Source organism: Sinocyclocheilus grahami, unplaced genomic scaffold (assembly GCF_001515645.1).
Source record: "Sinocyclocheilus grahami isolate Dianchi unplaced genomic scaffold, SAMN03320097.WGS_v1.1 scaffold408.1, whole genome shotgun sequence".
Taxonomy (NCBI): domain Eukaryota; kingdom Metazoa; phylum Chordata; class Actinopteri; order Cypriniformes; family Cyprinidae; genus Sinocyclocheilus; species Sinocyclocheilus grahami.
In genome coordinates, this window is record NW_015505587.1 from 785,350 (window position 1) to 803,486 (window position 18,137).

At 35.6% G+C, this 18,137-nt stretch overlaps 1 protein-coding gene across 3 annotated transcripts in view; it reads left to right on the top strand.

Annotated features, from left to right (window-relative positions):
• Positions 1 to 15,389, top strand: part of LOC107550834 (beta-chimaerin-like) — a 45,071-nt gene extending 29,682 nt beyond the window's left edge. For all 3 annotated transcript variants that reach the window (XM_016232231.1, XM_016232232.1, XM_016232230.1), the window contains 7 exons: positions 4,845 to 4,931; positions 8,637 to 8,721; positions 11,720 to 11,893; positions 13,131 to 13,208; positions 13,474 to 13,611; positions 14,411 to 14,516; positions 14,934 to 15,389. In XM_016232231.1, the coding sequence (XP_016087717.1) occupies positions 4,845 to 4,931; positions 8,637 to 8,721; positions 11,720 to 11,893; positions 13,131 to 13,208; positions 13,474 to 13,611; positions 14,411 to 14,516; positions 14,934 to 15,105 (840 nt within the window). In that variant the 3' untranslated portion in view covers positions 15,106 to 15,389. The remainder of the gene's footprint in view (positions 1 to 4,844; positions 4,932 to 8,636; positions 8,722 to 11,719; positions 11,894 to 13,130; positions 13,209 to 13,473; positions 13,612 to 14,410; positions 14,517 to 14,933) is intronic.
• Positions 15,390 to 18,137: the final 2,748 nt, after the last annotated feature.

Consider the following 18,137-nt stretch of genomic DNA (forward strand, 5'->3'; position numbering starts at 1 on the left):
TATCACATCGTAAAGGCATTTATTTTCAATAAAAATTAAGGAAATAATCAAAAAGTTGAAAATAAAGTATCGGGTAGGGTTAGGGTAGGGAGGGCTTTATTGTACCAGTAAGGTGGCATCCATTTAATAATTAAAATGATAATTTACACTCAATACGTCATTGCATACTGTTTTATAATGTACTACAATACTGAAGTGCAGATAATTGCCACTATTTGCAACAAGAAGTATACTTAAATCCTGCTATTTTAACATAGTGTAAATAGGTATTTGCACTTAGTGTAAATAGAATCCATTGCTAATATGAGATTTGAAAAGGGAGGAAAAAAAAGTTCGGCAAAAGGTGGGATCAAACCTGTGTCAATCACGTCAACAAGCCAAGGGCAAGCGCTTATCCATCTGCGCCACTGGAGCTGATGTTTTATAGCTACTTTTAACTAAATGTAAATAGAAACCCCGTATTTTTTATTCCATAGTAAGGGCAACTCGTACAAAACATTTAAACTGAGCTACTTTAATACCATCGCCGAACTTTCTACCACGACTCGGCTGTTCTTCGGCTGGTTCTTCCCTGTATACGTTGATTGACAGATGTCTCGTCCAGTCAGCGGTGAGTAATCCCAAACCAATGGTGCTGTCTCAAACTATACCTACCTCTTCCGGTTTGTCTGATTTGTCGTTGTGTTTTCTGACATGTTATTTTGTTTTCGAATTTGTCATTGTGTTTTCTGACTTGTTATAATGTTTTCTGAATTGTTGTTGTGCTTTCTGAATTGTTTAGTTTTTTAGACTTGCATTTGCGTTTGTAATTTGTTATTTTGTTTTCAGAATTGTGATTTGCTTTGCACTTCACGGCCACCGTATGTTTGCCCCTGCCTGGACCTTTGCCTTGTACCTAGATTTATCCCTCTAGTCTCGCCCTGTTGATTCTGTTCGCCGATCGTAGACCCACGCTAGCCCTAGGATATATTCTTGTGTCTTGCCTCCTACATACCTGTTGCCATTATCTGACTCTTGCCTGTCTCTACCATGTCTATTAATAAAGCTTTGCACTTGGATCCGCACGTCTCACATCTCGTCAGCCCCGTAACACAAGTAAAGTACAGATACTCCCAAAAAATACTTAAGTGCTGTAACGAAGTATTATTACTTCGTTACATTACACCACTGCACATACTTTATACAAGTACATATAAAGTGTTGTGTGCTGCTAAACCTAATTTGCAAACATTGTGTTAGCTGACATTAACAAACCATTTTAGTCCTCATTTAACAACTTTTTAGCATGCATATTACTTAAAAGCTTCTTTTATTCAAATAAACCAAAGACTGCTATTGAAATTTCAGAGGTAGGCCTAATGTTTTCCTCAAATATGTTAATTTTAATACATGTTAAACATGTTAATAAAACTTGTTGGTTTTAGGACTACAAACCAAAAAGCACTATATTGATTATATAAATTGCCATTATAGCGGCCATCAGCTGCTTTGTGCCCTAGATATTGGCATCGGCTTTGAAAAACCCATATTAGTCAACCAGTAAAGCACATGTTAACTGCCCTGTACCCACAGCACACAAAAATGTGTCACTGTGGAGGGTCAGCAGCAATAAAAACCACACCAGCACTTTTTAATCTATGCTCATACTTTTAGTAAACACAACCCTGACAGGTTCCACTCACCTCCGCCTGACTTTTCTGGGAAATCAGGTACATCATGTCTCTGAATGTGGCATATCTTGAATATGTGAGCCATAGCCAGGTTGTTTTTCTTTCTCTTCCGCATTCGTTCTTTTTCACTCGTCAGAGCTCCACCCATTCTGGTCCATCAGTTCTGCTGCATCTTTTTTAGGTTAGAAAGTCTCATGTGTGTTCTACAGGATGCTTCAGCAAATACCCAGACAGTGTTGCTGGATTCGGCATCAGCCTCCTGCTGAGAGGGGTCACTGTCCCCCAACCTGAGCATGAGTCTTACTCAGTTTTGGTGTGACAGTAGAAACCCTTATTTACACTGCTATTCAGCAACATCCATCTTAGATGACCCAGTGACAAGGGCTGATGGTCCTGTAAGACATGTTGCATTTTACACCTATAGATTCTTCAAATTCAAGGTTCCAAATATTTTTTTTAGTGATGCTACAGAAAATCATTTATGGTTCCCCAAAGAACCTTTCAGTGATAATTTCTTAAAAGAACCATGATATGAAGAACATTTGAATGATTTAAATAACCTTTTTCCGCTATAAATAAGTTTTTCTGCAGTGGGTATACTATCTCAGTCTTTCTACATAAAAATTAATCTAATCTCTAATTCAATGTGTTACTTGCTGTTTCTTTGTAATTATTTGTGAAATTTGCTAAAAAAAACAAAATTCAAAGGAAACCAACCTACAATAAATTATTTTCAGTGTACCTTCAAATGTGGTTTGTATGGAGACCCTCAAGGGGACATGGTGATGGAAAAAAATATGAGATATGAGAAAATAAGGAAAAATTATATTTCAATGCTTTTGTGTTCTCTTGCAAAAGTATGCATTCCCCCAAGAAACTTTGTGTTCACTCGCAAAACTTTTATGATGGAAATAATAAAATCAACATTTGTTTTATGAATCAAAACTGACCAAAAACAGGTTTAAAAACAATGCGACAAATTCTAATAATGTTTTCTGTTGTATACCTAAAGGAAAGCTAGTAGAGTTCAATGAGGAAACAGCTAGTTTAAAGTGGGATGATATATTATCTTCTCAGGATGTAGAGTATGGCTGTAACAAACTCATCAATAGGACTAACTCTGTAAGGGACAAATTCACTACAAAAGTTCAGAAAAAAATCTGGCATAAAAATAATCTACCTTGGTTCAATGACAATTTATGGAAGCTGATGAAGAACAGGGACTCAGTATTAAAGATGGCTATTAAGACAGGAAGGGATATCTACAGGCTTTGTTATAAAGGACTGCGGAATAAAGTTATTTGAGAGCTGAGAGTATCAAATTATTATCTTCACCAATTGAACGAGGCAAAAGGAAACAGCAAATTGATTTGGAAAAATCTTCTACAGAAGGAGATAAATTCTCCAGGTGATCTCAAGATCAAAGTTCAAGGAAATTTTATTCTAGATGATTATTCCATTGCTACTGTTTTTAATATTTTTTTTATTAATTCTGTTAACGAACTGGGGGAAAAAATTGTAAAAATTGAAATAATTGTTCTACCGTCTGATGTTGAAAGCCAAGGTTTTAACCTAGCCATGACTAATGAAACACAGGTTAACAAAGTTATCAGCTCATTAAGAAATACTAAATGTAGGGATGTTCATCAATTTGATACTAAGTTTCTTAAAACTCATAAAGATACTTTAGCTCCTGTTATCTCTCATCTAATTAATTTATCATTTGAATATAGTGTTTTTCCTACTGCATGGAAGCAAGCCATTGTTTCTCCTATTTTTAAATCTGGGGATCATTTTGAGGTAAGCAACTATAGACCAATCAGCATATTGCCAGTAGTCTCAAAGGTTGCAGAAAATAGTTTTTGAACAATTGACATCTTAGCTTAATAAAGCTAAGGTTGGTTTACACTGTATGCAATTTGGTTTCAGAGTAAATCATTCTACTGAAACAGCTACTTTACATTTAACAGAGCAAATAAAATCTAAACTTGACAAAGGTGGAACAGTTGGTGCTATATTTTTAGATTTGCGCAAAGCCTTCCACACGGTTAATCACAACGTTCTTCTCTCTAAATTATCTAAGTTCCAATTTTCATCTGGGGCTTTAGCATGGATCTCATCATATTTATCAAATAGACAGCAATGTGTAAAAATATTGGCTAAATTCGGTACAATGCATGAAATGGAAACATTTATGTTAAAATTGTACATGGTACATGGAAATAATCATTTCGCTTTAGGGGCTTTGTAGGTTTGAGAGATCCAGATCACAAAATAATTTGCACCCTGTTTACATTTGTATTTTTCCACTATCCACTTTTGGATAATGGATCATAAGACCAGGTTTAAACGGGGTCTAAGTGAGTCTGAATCCTGAAACGAGTGATTCCGGCACTATAGGATTATCCCGTGATGCTGGATTACGATTGTAAATCTGCTTCAACCCTGATCTGATTTGTTACTGAAATTACTATCAGAAGTATAGAGACCGAGAGAGGAATAGAAGGCTAAACCAGTGCTAGTGCTTTTTTTAAGAGAGAACCTACTCTTCTCAGAGCAAATCTCTGATTTTATTGCTTGTAAAGCCAAGCTCTTTGGCTTTGAGCTGCAGGATTATCCTCGCTCAAGGGAACTGCGGTGGAATCGTGTCTGGAAGCGCTGTGTTCTGGATTCCATCGATCCCACAGCAAAAACCTGCTGAGATGGATTTACAAGACTGACACAATCACTACTCCCAATGCCTCTTCTCCCTCTCTCTCTCGCATTGCCATTCTCTCAGAGTGCTGAATGTATGCTATTGTGTGAGACCCACTCCTGCCCCCAGGCAGCCCACCCACCATACCTCCCACCCCCAGCCCTGCCCATGCAGGACCAGGCTGTCCCCCTTCTCATTCGACCCAGATCACCAAGGAGTGGAGGACTGACTCAGTCCCTGCTTTTATCCCCCATTCCACATTATTATCGTCTTCCTCCACAGAGGGGATGCAGGCTCTTCCGAGGCCCAGGGCCCAGGTTGTTGGCACTAAGGGGTCAGCGAAAGGTGAATTAGCCCCTCACAAAGCCAAGCAGAAGGACTGTAGGCACCAGGAGCTGTTGGCGTTAGCTCTGGGGGTGAATCTGGGCAGAAAGGGTGCCCTCCTCTGGAAACCTCTAAAGATTTTGGCTTGTTCACAGATCAGCCCGTCACCACTGAGCAGACGGACCACAATCAAGGACGGACCGGAGAAACACTGCAACTATGAGAAGATCCACAACTTTAAGGTGGGTGCTGTTTGTGTTATGTTTATATCATGTCGAAATGATGGTAACTACACCACTGTTCAAAAGTTTGGGGTCAGTTTGACTATTAAAAAAAAAAAAATATATATATATATATATATATATATATATAATTATTGAGCAAGTATGTAAAAGAGACATTTATAATGTTTTTTTAGAAATTTATTTTCAGCAAAGAATCCTGAAAAAAAAGTTTTCCACAGAAATATTAAGGAGCACAATCATTTTTAACATTGATAATAACATTGATAATGTTTTGTGAGCACCAAATCAGCATATTAGAATGATTTCTAAAGAATCACGTGATAATAAAGACTGGAGCAATGGTGGAGCAACAATAATATTTCACAATATTATGTTTCTTTTATCAAATAAATGCAGCCTTGGTGATCATAAGATAATATTTTTTTAAATGATTAGTAAAAAAATTTTCATCTCATCGTAAACTACTAATTAAAGTCTCACATGCATCACATGCAAAAGTCTCACATGCATCCATTTGGGCAATATTATGTTTCTTTTATCAAATAAATGCAGCCTTGGTGATCATAAGATAATATTTTTTTAAATGATTAGTAAAAAATGTTCATCTCATCGTAAACTACTAATTAAAGTCTCACATGCATCACATGCAAAAGTCTCACATGCATCCATTTGGCAGTATGAACCAAAATATGATAAAAAATTATTATTTAAATATGATGAAAACATAATTTCAGAGTCTCACTATGTCATCTCTTCATTGCATTCATTTTGACATGACATCAATTTTAACATAAACATGAATGTTTTATGCAGAATTACCAGTTATTTTAGTCAACTTTCTATATTAATATATATTATGTTAATCTATATTATGTTGATATTGGGCATACTGAAGATATTTTGTGAAGCCTTGTGCATATATAGGTTTGCGATTTCTCAAATGTTTTGTTTGGATGTTTTTTTTCTCTTCTTCTTTTCAAAACCACCAAAATTTGACATGTTGGTTGTGTGCCTGATGAAATCAGTCACTTTTATTGCATTCTATATTTGGCATTAACATGAGGTTGTTCAAATGTATACTAATGTCTCGTTCAAATGTTTATGTGCTGACAGCATTTAAATGCACAGTACCCATACCGTGAGCCTCGTATCAATAAGCTTAAATCTATCCTATGAGCCTAATTGACTAGGCTTTTAATCCATTAACAGCACTATTGACTGATTGGATTGATCGCACAAATCAATAACCTTAGCTGCCGAGCTGCTGAATGGCCTCTCCCATTTCATGCCTTTTCAGCTTCTGAAAAATGACTGAGGCTGAGAATGAACACAGTGTACGGTCATCTGACTTCCTTTTTAAACCCTGAAAGAGCAAAACTAAGCAATCATCTGACTTCAACGTGTCGCTTGGAAGCTTCCTCATAACATCTTCCTCATTTTTATCTCCAGTGGTCATAAGAGCATCATGGATTATTCAGTATCACCTCCCACATGAGAGTTCTTACAGAGGCTGTGTCCCAAAACCTAGTGAGCTCACTCAGTAGGTAGCGCTTTAAAGTATCATTGGTGCATTCCCAATGCAAAGGGAATGTAATTTATGCTGGCTCATGAGATATTTTGTTTTGGCCAAATGTATCAATCAAAAAAGCATCATAAATATTATGATACTAAAATAATGAATACAAAATTAAATGTAATTGTTAAGAAATAAGATAAAATATTATAAATGAAATAAAATATATATATTTTTATTTTTTATTAAATATCATTTTTGGCCAAATGTATCAATCAAAAAAGCATCATAAATATTATGATGCTAAAATAATTAATACAAAATTAAATGTAATTGTTAAGAAATAAAATAAAATATTATAAATGAAATCAAATATAATTTTTTTTTAAATTATTATTAAATATCATTTTTGCCCAAATGTATCCATCAAAAAAGTATCCATCCCAGAATGTGCTGTTACAAGCTTAGTGAAAAAGTAAATTCAAGATGATGGACGAAGCAAGAAAAATATTGATTATAAATAAATTGTAAATACTTATAATTATAATAATAATTATAAAATAATTATTTTGATACTAAAAGTAATCAAATGGAATTTAATTGCTAAAAAAAGTTAAATAAAATAAAACTAGACCTGACTTTTACCTAAATAAAATAAAACAAAAATAATCGACTAAAATAAAATAAATACAATAAGATATAAAATATTCAATAAAACTCAAACTGACTATTTGCATATTGCTATGTGTATTGAGTGCTATTTATCTGATATGCAGAATTTTTGCCCTATGTAGGGTGCAAATCTGTCACTTATAAGGTAACATTTCAGCTAGAATGTAGACAGCTTACTTGGTTTTGGAACAGCTACTAGTTCTGGACTGAGATGAAGAGTATTCTCATTATGATATTTCTGTTTCAGCATTCATACACCTGGGCGTTGTTCCAAAACTCTGTGTTGCGTCTTTTCTTTTGTCTATCTTTGTGCTGTGTTTTGACAGCACAAGGGTGTGCATGGGAACATGCTTTGCGTGTGACTTCCAGCAGCTTGGTAACAGATGCCAGACACATTATTTTCCCCTCGCAAACCTGTAATCTGACTCACATGTATTATAATTAAAAAATCAGGGCTGTGTCTTCACAGGGGGTCCACCCTGTTTACATTCTTTCAGTACCACCCTCTAGTCCTTACTTAGAGGCTTGATTATTTCCTCAGAATTTTGGGTAGGAGCAGTTTTGTCTCTGAAGTTCTTCCTGCCATCAAACTGACCCTTGAGTGCTTGGCTGCTGTCTGAGGGTTTGACAGAGAAGGTGGAGTTGACACTTCACAGAAGTACAGTCAACAGCTTCACTCGTCACTGGCTGTCGTTTCCCACATCAAGTCATGCGTCAATTTAAAAACATTTTTGGAGCTCTGACCCAAGAGTTAGAGTACAAACACTTTGCTATGATGGTGCCATGATGACAGAACAACAAAGTTTTAACCACTTTAGTCACATTTCCTGGTCATTTTCCGAATTTGTTTGATCATTGTATTGTGGATAGTTTTATTTAATATTTGTGCTTTGTTTATTTGGTTTGAATGTTTTTTTTGTTTTGTGTTTTGTTTATTTTTGCTTTGTTTTGTCTTTTCTTTTGTTTTGTTTTGAATTTCCTGAGGCAAGTGGCAAATTCAAATTAAATAGTTTTTATTTGGTGTTTTGTTTTGATTTTTGTTTTGTTTTATTTATTTATTTGTTTATTTGTTGTATGTTTTCACAGCTGTTTTGTTCTGCAAGGTGGCAAACTGAAATTCAATTGAAAAATTACTTAAAATTATATTTAATCTAATTTAAGTTTCCCTAGAAAAAAGAATACCGAACGTAAACAATGTTGGACAGTACCTGCCACATTTTATAAAATAATAATCCCAGTGGCTCTTTCTACAAAATACAGCAATGAATGTGAAGTCCAATGCTTTTGTCCAGTCTGTATGTTTGTCTAGTCCAAGCAAGACACACTCTGTTAGTTGTCAGGTACAGTGAGAGATACTCTGGAAATATAATCATTCATTTTCTGTGGAACTTTCATTATGAGCTTTAGCTGGAAATGAAAATGTAGAGATGAATGAATGACTGGACTAATATGTATGTATGTGTGTTTGTGAACTTTTGTGTGTTTGACTCACAATGACTGCTTTGTCTTTGGTGTAGGTGCACACCTTCAGAGGACCGCACTGGTGTGAATACTGCGCAAACTTCATGTGGGGTCTTATCGCCCAGGGCGTCCGTTGCTCAGGTAACCCTCCACCAATCACAAACCCTCAATCACAAATAAAGTGTCCATCAGAATTATGGCACCGGCCAAGGAGCATTATTCAATTCAAATTACAATCCAAAGGCCGCTTAGGATCCAGATAATTTCTCGTGCCATTCTGGTAACAATGCCTAATTGGCTGTATAACTTTTCCAACGTGCGGTGGCAACCTGAGGCTAAATACTGAAAGTGATACCTGGGACAATAAGGGTTTTAACTAGTATGCTGATGTGTGGGAATTTTGCATTCCTAAATGGCACCTGGTCCAAACCAGTTGAGTGCCTTCTGTTAGTGTTGACTATTTATAGTGGAACATACTGTGTACACTATAGAGTATTATAGAGAGAGGCACACCCAGGTAAACCAGGACAGTCTCCTTGTAGTAATGCCAGTTGCATCAGGCTACACTTCAAATCACACAGATAAACATATCTAAAAAGATCCATAGACGCACACACACCAGTACTGTATGACAAAGTATGATACTTTATTGGTTGTTATGTAGAAGTGATACATATGATTTATACAATAGCTTTACAATAAAGTTGAATTCTTTCAACTTAAAAAATTATGTATCATGAACTAACGATTTTTGTAGGAATTAATTTTAATCCAGGTGAATATAGGTTAATTTATAAGTAAACTATTGTTATTATTGTTTTATATTGTTCATTCAGGTTTAAACATAACACATGTACTAATGTTAAAAGGAAAGTTAACAAAAAATGGAAAATCTGCCCTCATTTATGACCCTTATGTCGTATGTATGACTGTAGAACACAAAAGAAGATGTTTTGTTTGTTTGTTTTTTGGGTGAACTATGGATTTCATTTATAAACACAACTTTATATTAAAAATATACAATATTTGTATATAGAAAGGAACCTATATTATATTTACCAATACTATATTACTAATATTATTAAGTGATAAATTATTGTTAATTAATTATCAAGATAATATGTGTTGTAAAAGTATTGTTCATTAATATTTCATGTTAGCTGTGGCATTTAGTAAGGAATAATTAGTCAGCCAGTCATTATTGCAAAATAAACCCTGACAGTGTGATCTTGTATCACCCTTAAGTGTTTTGTTTTGTTTTGTGAGGCATCCTTAACCATTTTCAATACAGGATGTTCCTAGATGTGGCCTAGATAAACAAATCCACCTGAATTCCATGATTACGAGTTTGCTCAGATCACATGTTAACATGGAGCTGGTTATTGTTTGACACCACTTTCCCAAAACACTCGGTACATAAACTTAATTCAGTCACAAGGCTTTACTGCTGGGTTTTCACACTGTAAATGGTCTCATCCATTCGGGCCATTATTCAAGCCTTTTCTTTTCACACAGGAGCCTCTCTTCTTTCACTCTGGCCCCCAGGCGAGACAGTGTCATCAGACACATTGAGAATTAGAGCAGAGTTGAATGTGTCCCCAGGCCCATATGGAGGAACACAGAGTGTTTTTCTTTTTGTCTTCTTCTGTTTTTTTCTCAATGGCCTAGAGATGTGAAGGAGGGCTCCATGCAGGCAGTTAAATTGACAGTGAGTGTGATTAATGACATTGCTAAAGATGAGGAACAGTAGGACAGCATGTGCATGCTACTGGAGACACACAGAGAGACAGACCACCCTACTACCACATTCCCCTACATACACACACAGTCCCAGTGTCAAAGCAGGGTATAAAACCAGGATTCTTACAAGTTAAATTACATAAAACCTGTTCATTTTTTTCTCTCGCATGTTTTAATTGTGGAGTCAAAGAGAGAGGTTTGCCCTCATTATTGGTAGCAAAGCTCTTTCAAATGCAATTCTAAGTAGATTTGACATTTTCTGAAGAAAAAATTAGGACTGCATGAAATGCAAACATCGCCACTGAGACTAGGGAGTTGGGTGTGGTTCCCAGAGCATTGCTATGTGGTTGCTAGGGTGTTCTGGATGGTTGCTAGGTTGCTTACTCTAAAAAACATTTTTATGATGCTCAAATCTTTATATATTCTATTCATAATATATTATGGTTCAAACACCTGAACTTATGCCACATAATTTGAGGTATCATTCATGTATATAGCACAAATTGTGTGGGGCACATTACACATGGTGAAGTTTAATACTTAAAGGATTTTTTTTTTCAAATATCAAACCCTAATTATGAGCAAACACCAGTAATATGGAAAAAGGTCACATTTTACAGTAAGGTTTTATGTGTTAACATTTGTTCATGAACAAATAGTAATAAATAGTACATTTCTAACTTAAAGTTCACCCAAAAATGAATATTGAAGGGTTTTAGTTTTAGTTAACTATAATAACCCAATGGAAGTGGATGAGGCCAGTCCATAAATGGTTTCAATAGTATAGCCACAAAACGTAATAATTATATAGTTGTGTTCTGTTAGTTCATGATGCCTATGTATTAAGTACTGTTAACAAATTTAACTTTATTGTTTTGCTGAAAAGCAATTGAACAAACCTGGATGGTGTTTTTTCAGCTGAATTTTATGGCCACAGATTCCATATGGTGATTCAAATTAACAAAATATGTGTGACAATCGGACACAAAACTTCAGTCTCGACTCAGTGTATTCGGGGGCAAGAGCAGAAGAATTGTTTTTCAATTTAGCAGGTGTCCATCACACACATGAAAAGAGGACACTTGCACGCACATACATATATGAAAGTCGGCCCGCTGGCAAGCACACCCAGAGTCACTCAAGGTTACGCTCTCAGACTGACAGAGCCACAAACACACAGCAGCATGTGACAGATATTCTCAATATTTACCACCCAGTTTGACTGACACGCACCTGTTTCCTTACGTATACTTTACCCATGAAGATATACCCTCCATCAGACCCCTAGACACACACACGTAGACGCTTTGGGTCTCCATTCTCTTGGAACCTGTCTTCTTGCCTCTTTGGAGACAACAGGGTCACACTCTTCTAACCTTTTGACCCGTTACTCTTGCAGACTGCGGGCTGAACGTGCACAAACAGTGCTCCAAACTAGTGCCCAGCGACTGTCAGCCGGACCTCCGCAGGATCAAGAAGGTCTTCAGCTGCGATCTCACCACACTGGTCAAAGCCCACAACACGCCACGGCCGATGGTTCTGGACATGTGTATCAAAGAGATTGAGCACAGAGGTACCGATCACTTCTAAAATGGAGTGCTAGAACATTTTAATATGGAGATCTCAGGCTCAGATCTTCTCTAGCACCTGTGGCCTTCAGTAAGGCACTTAATCACTGTCTGTAGGCAGCTGCACTCGGCTCTGACGTCTCCTTGTCATATACCAAGGTGTGCAAAAAGAAGAATCCTTAGATAACTAACCTAACCTTCAATCAATTTCTTTCTACATAGAGAAATATAATATATAATATAAATATGTATTTGTATTGTAATATGTATTTTTCTTTCATGTGTGCTAGCCTAGAAGACTGAAAACATTTCTCAAATGCCTGAAGACTAAAATATGCTACTTTCCACATTTCAACATTTAAAAGTATAAAAATGAAAGTATAAAAAAAACGATTTATGTATTGACAGCACTAGTTTTAAAAACATTGCTAGAAATAAAAACAAATATGATTTTAGTGTGAAAAAAAATATTCTTTTACTGTTCATCTCAACTTTCTTGCTGTGAAGATGTGTTGACATTCTTTCTGTCACCTTTAGCTTGCTCACTGGAGTTTGGAAGACTTATTAAAACATTAAAAGTAAAAGTACTGATTTAAATGGCATATGCACATATTATTACATATTACACAATATTTATTATTACAGTGTAAAGCTGCAAATACAAACAAATAAGTATGAATATATATTTAAATGTCTATCATATGTTTTTTTGAATATGTTTAGGTAGTATTATGTTTGTGATCCATTTAGATTTGAATCATTTGTTTTGGCTTATGTATAATGACAGTATAAAATCCAATTTAACTTTGCATATACATTTTTGTCTAATCATACACTTTTTTTACTTGCATAGTCTTTACGCATGATATCACATAGCTGCTTTTGTATTTTATGAAGATGGTCCCTCACAAGGAGAAAATACATTCAAATTTAGCCAAAATACTGAACGCCTATCTTTTTGAAGAATCTTAAAATGAGTGAAGGACTGCAGAACAGTTCCACATATATTTTCCATAATGAAAGAATCAGGGACGTCGTTTCTATACACACACGTGATTTGATGATAGATGAACTGGGCAAGATGCAAAATATCCAGTTTATCAAAAGGATAATTAACTGATTTTCTGATTAGCTGTTGGTTGCAGCCCTAGTTTGGTTAATACTAATTTACGTGTTTACCTCCAATTCCACTTACTGGATAGTTGAAGTATATACTGTATGTGTTACTTCTGCTTTTTCCAGGTTTGACATCAGAGGGTCTCTACAGAGTGTCAGGCTTCACAGAACACATTGAAGATGTCCGGCTGGCCTTCGATAGAGGTTTGTATTAGTAAACTGTTCTACCTTCACATTATTTGTGCATCATATGCAATCAGGTGTATTATAGGTGTTCAGCTAACATTTGGTCTCTCCACATTCGCTTACATGCTTAAATAAACTCACAATCCTTTATATATCACTGTTATTTTATCAACATGCAACCTGGATGGAAAACCCCATGCTTTTCCATCCAAAACAATGTATTGTTGACACAGTATAGTGATTAATATGTTATTCATAACAGATAACTAATTCTACTTTGCAGATGGTGAGAAGGCAGACATCAGTGCCAATATGTACCCAGACATCAATATAATAGCCGGAGCTCTGAAGCTTTATTTGCGAGATCTGCCCATTTCAGTTATCACATATGACGTCTACTCCAAATTCATACAAGCAGCCAGTAAGAGACTTTTATAACTATGCATTATAAAAGATCAATTATATATCAGTTATAATTAACTAGAAACTTACTCTTGCATTCTGTGTTTTGATGATCATTCTTTTTTTTAACTACTTTGATATTTTCATTAAATACCCTCTGATTCTGATATGACACTTAATAAATAATTTATGACAATGAATTAGTACATTTATGAATGAATGAATGAATCCAATCAATCAATCAATCAATCTTTTATTCAGCAGTCCAGTATGTTTGGGGTCAGGACGATTTAATTGATCAAAAGTGACAAAACCATTTATGATGTTACAAAATAATTCTATTTCCAATAAATGCTGTTTTTTGTTTTTACTTTCAGTTCATCAAAGAATTGTGAAAAAAAATCTCATGATTTCCACAAAAATATTAAGCAGCCCAATCAAAAGTGATAATAATAGAACATTTCTTGAGCACCAAATCGACATGTTGCTCAGCTTTGCCATCACAAGAATTAAAAAATATATATATATTAAAAAAGAAAATTGTTATTTTAAATTGTAATAAAAATGAACAACATTACTTTTTATACTGTACGTTTGATCAAATAAATGCAGCCATGGTGAGCATAAGAGCAAACATTAAAAAAGAACTTGTTAATGGAAAAACAATAATAAAAGTATAATGATACAAAAATAAATAATTTCACTAGTGGTCTCAGATTTTGGACTGTGCTATAACATCATGGAATAGGGGACAGTTTTAGCAGAAAAACTGACTTTGCACAATTCTAAACAGCATTTTTTACATTTTCTGTTATCAGAAATAACAGACCCTGATTCTAGACTGGAGGCAGTTCATGATGGTCTTCTCCAACTTCCTCCTGCCCACTATGAGACCCTGCGGTATCTGATGACACACCTGAAGAGGTAAAATGGCAAATGTATTGAATTTCCACCTACATTTACTGCTTCCTTAGGTGCCGGTCCCATAGTTCATTACATGGCTCTGTACCTCATTGAGCCGGTGGGTGTTCAGGTTTTTGTTCCATTTAAGAACCTTCCCTGCGGCTTCATAGAGTGATTTTACTTCCTGTCACCGTGCAATATAAAACTTATAAGACTGATTAGAAGGAAACAGGAAGCACAATACGGCACTTTAACTCATTGCACTTCAGGAACTAAAAAACCTACACAATGATCCTCAAGGATTTGTGCTTTATCTCTAACTTGCCAAGCCAGCTTTGCCACATTTCTCCATTCATGGAAAGTATATCAGTTTGCATGTTTATTATCAAAATTGTATTGTCTGAGGTGTTTTTTCCACATCTTTTCTCTGTTTATCAGGGTCACCATGTACGAGAAGGACAATTACATGAACTCAGAGAACCTAGGAATCGTTTTTGGCCCGACGCTCATGCGGCCTCCGGACCAGAACACACTCGCCACTCTCAACGACATGAGATACCAGAAACTGATAGTTCAGCTCCTGATAGAGCATGAGGACATCTTGTTTTAAACAGCTGAAATGAAGACATCTTTTAAAGACTTTAAAGAGCGTGTACATTTTAAAAAGCAGCCTGCCACACATTTCAAAGACATGTTTTCTCTTCAGATTTTGCGTAGAAAATTTGGACTAAAAAATTTTGGACTAAATTTCACTCAATGTGTTTCAATCCCCCAAACAAATACTGTTAAGCATGGAGTGAATAAACATTCGTGCTGGATACAGAGTTAATTATTATTGATGGGCATTTTGTTTAAAGGAATAGTTCACCCAAAAATGTAAGTTTGCAGAAAATTTAGATGTAGATGAGTTTGTTTATTCATCAGAGCAGATTTGGAGAAATTTTGCATTATATCACTTGCTCACTAATGGATCCTCTGCAGTGAATGGGTGCCGTCATATTCAGAGTCTGAACTGCTGATAAAAACATCACAATATTAATTCACAATAGTAATCCACACGACTTCAGTCCATCAATGAAGAGAAAAGCTCTTAAGATATTAATTGATGATGTTTATTGATTAAATTGAGTTTTTATCAGCTGTTTGGAGTCTCATTCTGACGGCACCCATTCACTGCAGAGGATCCATTGGTGAACAAGTGATGTAATGCTAAATTTCTCCAAATCTGCTCTGATGAAGAAACAAACTCTTCTACATCTTGGATGGCTTGAGGGTGATTAAATTGTAAGCAAATTTGCATTTTTTTTGGGTGGATTCCTTTAAATCACAGTACCTTTTTTCTCTGATGCCAAATAACTATGATGCTTTGACCTTGATGCTCTACACGATAAACTCTATGAATCTATGGTCAATTAGCATTACAAAACTGACATATTGTCAAGTATGATTTAAAATAAATTATATATTTTTGGGTCATGAGGTTGGTAAATGTATGTGTGCTTTAATGGCAAGGCAATTAAGATCATGTTCAAAGCACTTTTTAATTTTACATGGAGTGTAAATAGTTATATTTTTTGTTCACTAATGCTGTGTTTACCCTCCTTCAAATTATATTTTGTTCGCCCTGACAACAATTAAGTAATCTCCGTCATCACCCTGTGAATGGACAAAATGGTTCTGTGATCTATTATTTAGTGCTTGTTCCTTCCTCCTTGGACTTGATCCCATTTCAAGAATTTTGCTAAACAAAATTGCGTGTATTGTGTTCATCTTGGACTCCTGAGGTGAAATCAGCCATTCACCTCGAAAAAAAAAAAATGTCCACAAATGGTACAGTCACCTTGGTTTGAGTTCCTTCAAATTGTTTATTTGATAAAATACCTTTCTACAATTGTTTTGAAGATATTTCTGTGAAGAATGATTGTAATTTATCAAATGCTGATTTATTAAATTATGTAAATCTGGTTACTTTTAAATCTTGATTCTCGACTTAATGACAGTCAAAATGAACTTCTGATAGTTTGTGTATTATTACTTGAAGTTGCAACACCTATCATTTGCAGTATGTGAAATATGTTGCTGTAATTAGTGCTTGGTCAGCTCTCTTTAGGCGTTGGTTTTCTTGTTCCAAATTCAGGGGTGTGAACGGCAGCATTGTTTTAGTATCAGACAGCTGAGCTGGTATATGCCCCAAAGTGACTTTTTCACCAAATCACAGGTGAAGTGAGAACCTGAAACCGACTTCCTGAGGGCAGCTGTAATTACACTGTAGGCGCAAGTAGCTATTATTGTTTGGCTGTTTGCCGATCCATTGGTGCAAACTGAAATGAAACTGTAAATTTAACTTGCGCAAATTTTACAGCAGTTTATGTAACTGTAATGCCATAGTAAAAGAATGGAATGCTGTTAAGCATGACTCTTGAGTAAATGCTGTTGTATGCAAATTACTATACACACCACACTAGTTATCTTCAACATGTAGGCTAGGTGTGATGAGGACTATGCCATCTGTCAATGAAAGGCCACTTGACTGCATTCTAACTGAGTGCCTCATCGTTTTCTCCATTATTAAACACTACAGTACAGGTGCATCTCAATAAATTAGAATGTCATGGAAAAGTTCATTTATTTCAGTAATTCAACTCAAATTGTGAAACTCGTGTATTAAATAAATTCAACGCACACAGACTGAAGTAGTTTAAGTTTTTGGTTCTTTTAATTGTGATGATTTTGGCTCACATTTAACAAAAACCCACCAATTCACTACCTCAACAAATCAGAATACTTCATAAAACATTTTTAGTGAATTGTTGACCTTCTGGAAAGTATGTTCATTTACTGTATATGTACTCAATACTTGGTAGGTACTGTATATTCAGTATACAGTATACAGTATTCAGTAGTACTCCAGTATACTGCTCTGACCCTTCTTGGCACTGAGTACCAAGTTCATGACAAATTTTCACATCTGTGCTGTTTAACTCCTGGAGGACGACCTCCTTGAATGCTCTGGTCTTTAATGGGGAGTGTTGCTCAGCTCATCTCTACAGAATCTCTCACAGCAGCTCAAGAGTGTTAAGATTGAGTGAAATACATGTCCACTGAAGGATTTTCACCTTGGGAGAATGAATATCTTCATTGTCATGCTGAAAAAATGCCCAATAATGCAGGGAATGAGAAGAGGGTAGCATCTTCAGTTTCAGGTTTTTGTATTACATCACAGAGTAGTGTATTAATTCATGCCAGCATTGATAAAGTACAACTCCCTCACACCTTCAGCACTCATACATCCCTATAGAAGAGCTTTACTACCACTGAATGCAACTGTGGGTACCAAGCACTTCTCACTGTACTCCTCCTCTAGCAACACCAGAACATTTTGGATGCTTTTGGATCCGAAATGATTGACTTGGTCTCTTGAGACCAGAGTATGGATTCCCAGAAGTCTCTATTTTGTAAATATGGGCCCTGGAAGAGGTTAAATGAGTTTATTTTGCTTTGGCCAATTTAGGTAATTCTAGTGGTGACAACAACCATGCATGTCACTTCTGCAGGCTGCATTATACTGTGAGATAAAGTGTCACTCTTTTCATAGCTTTTGCCGGCTCTGAGACACTTGCATGTTATTTCTCCTGATCTTTT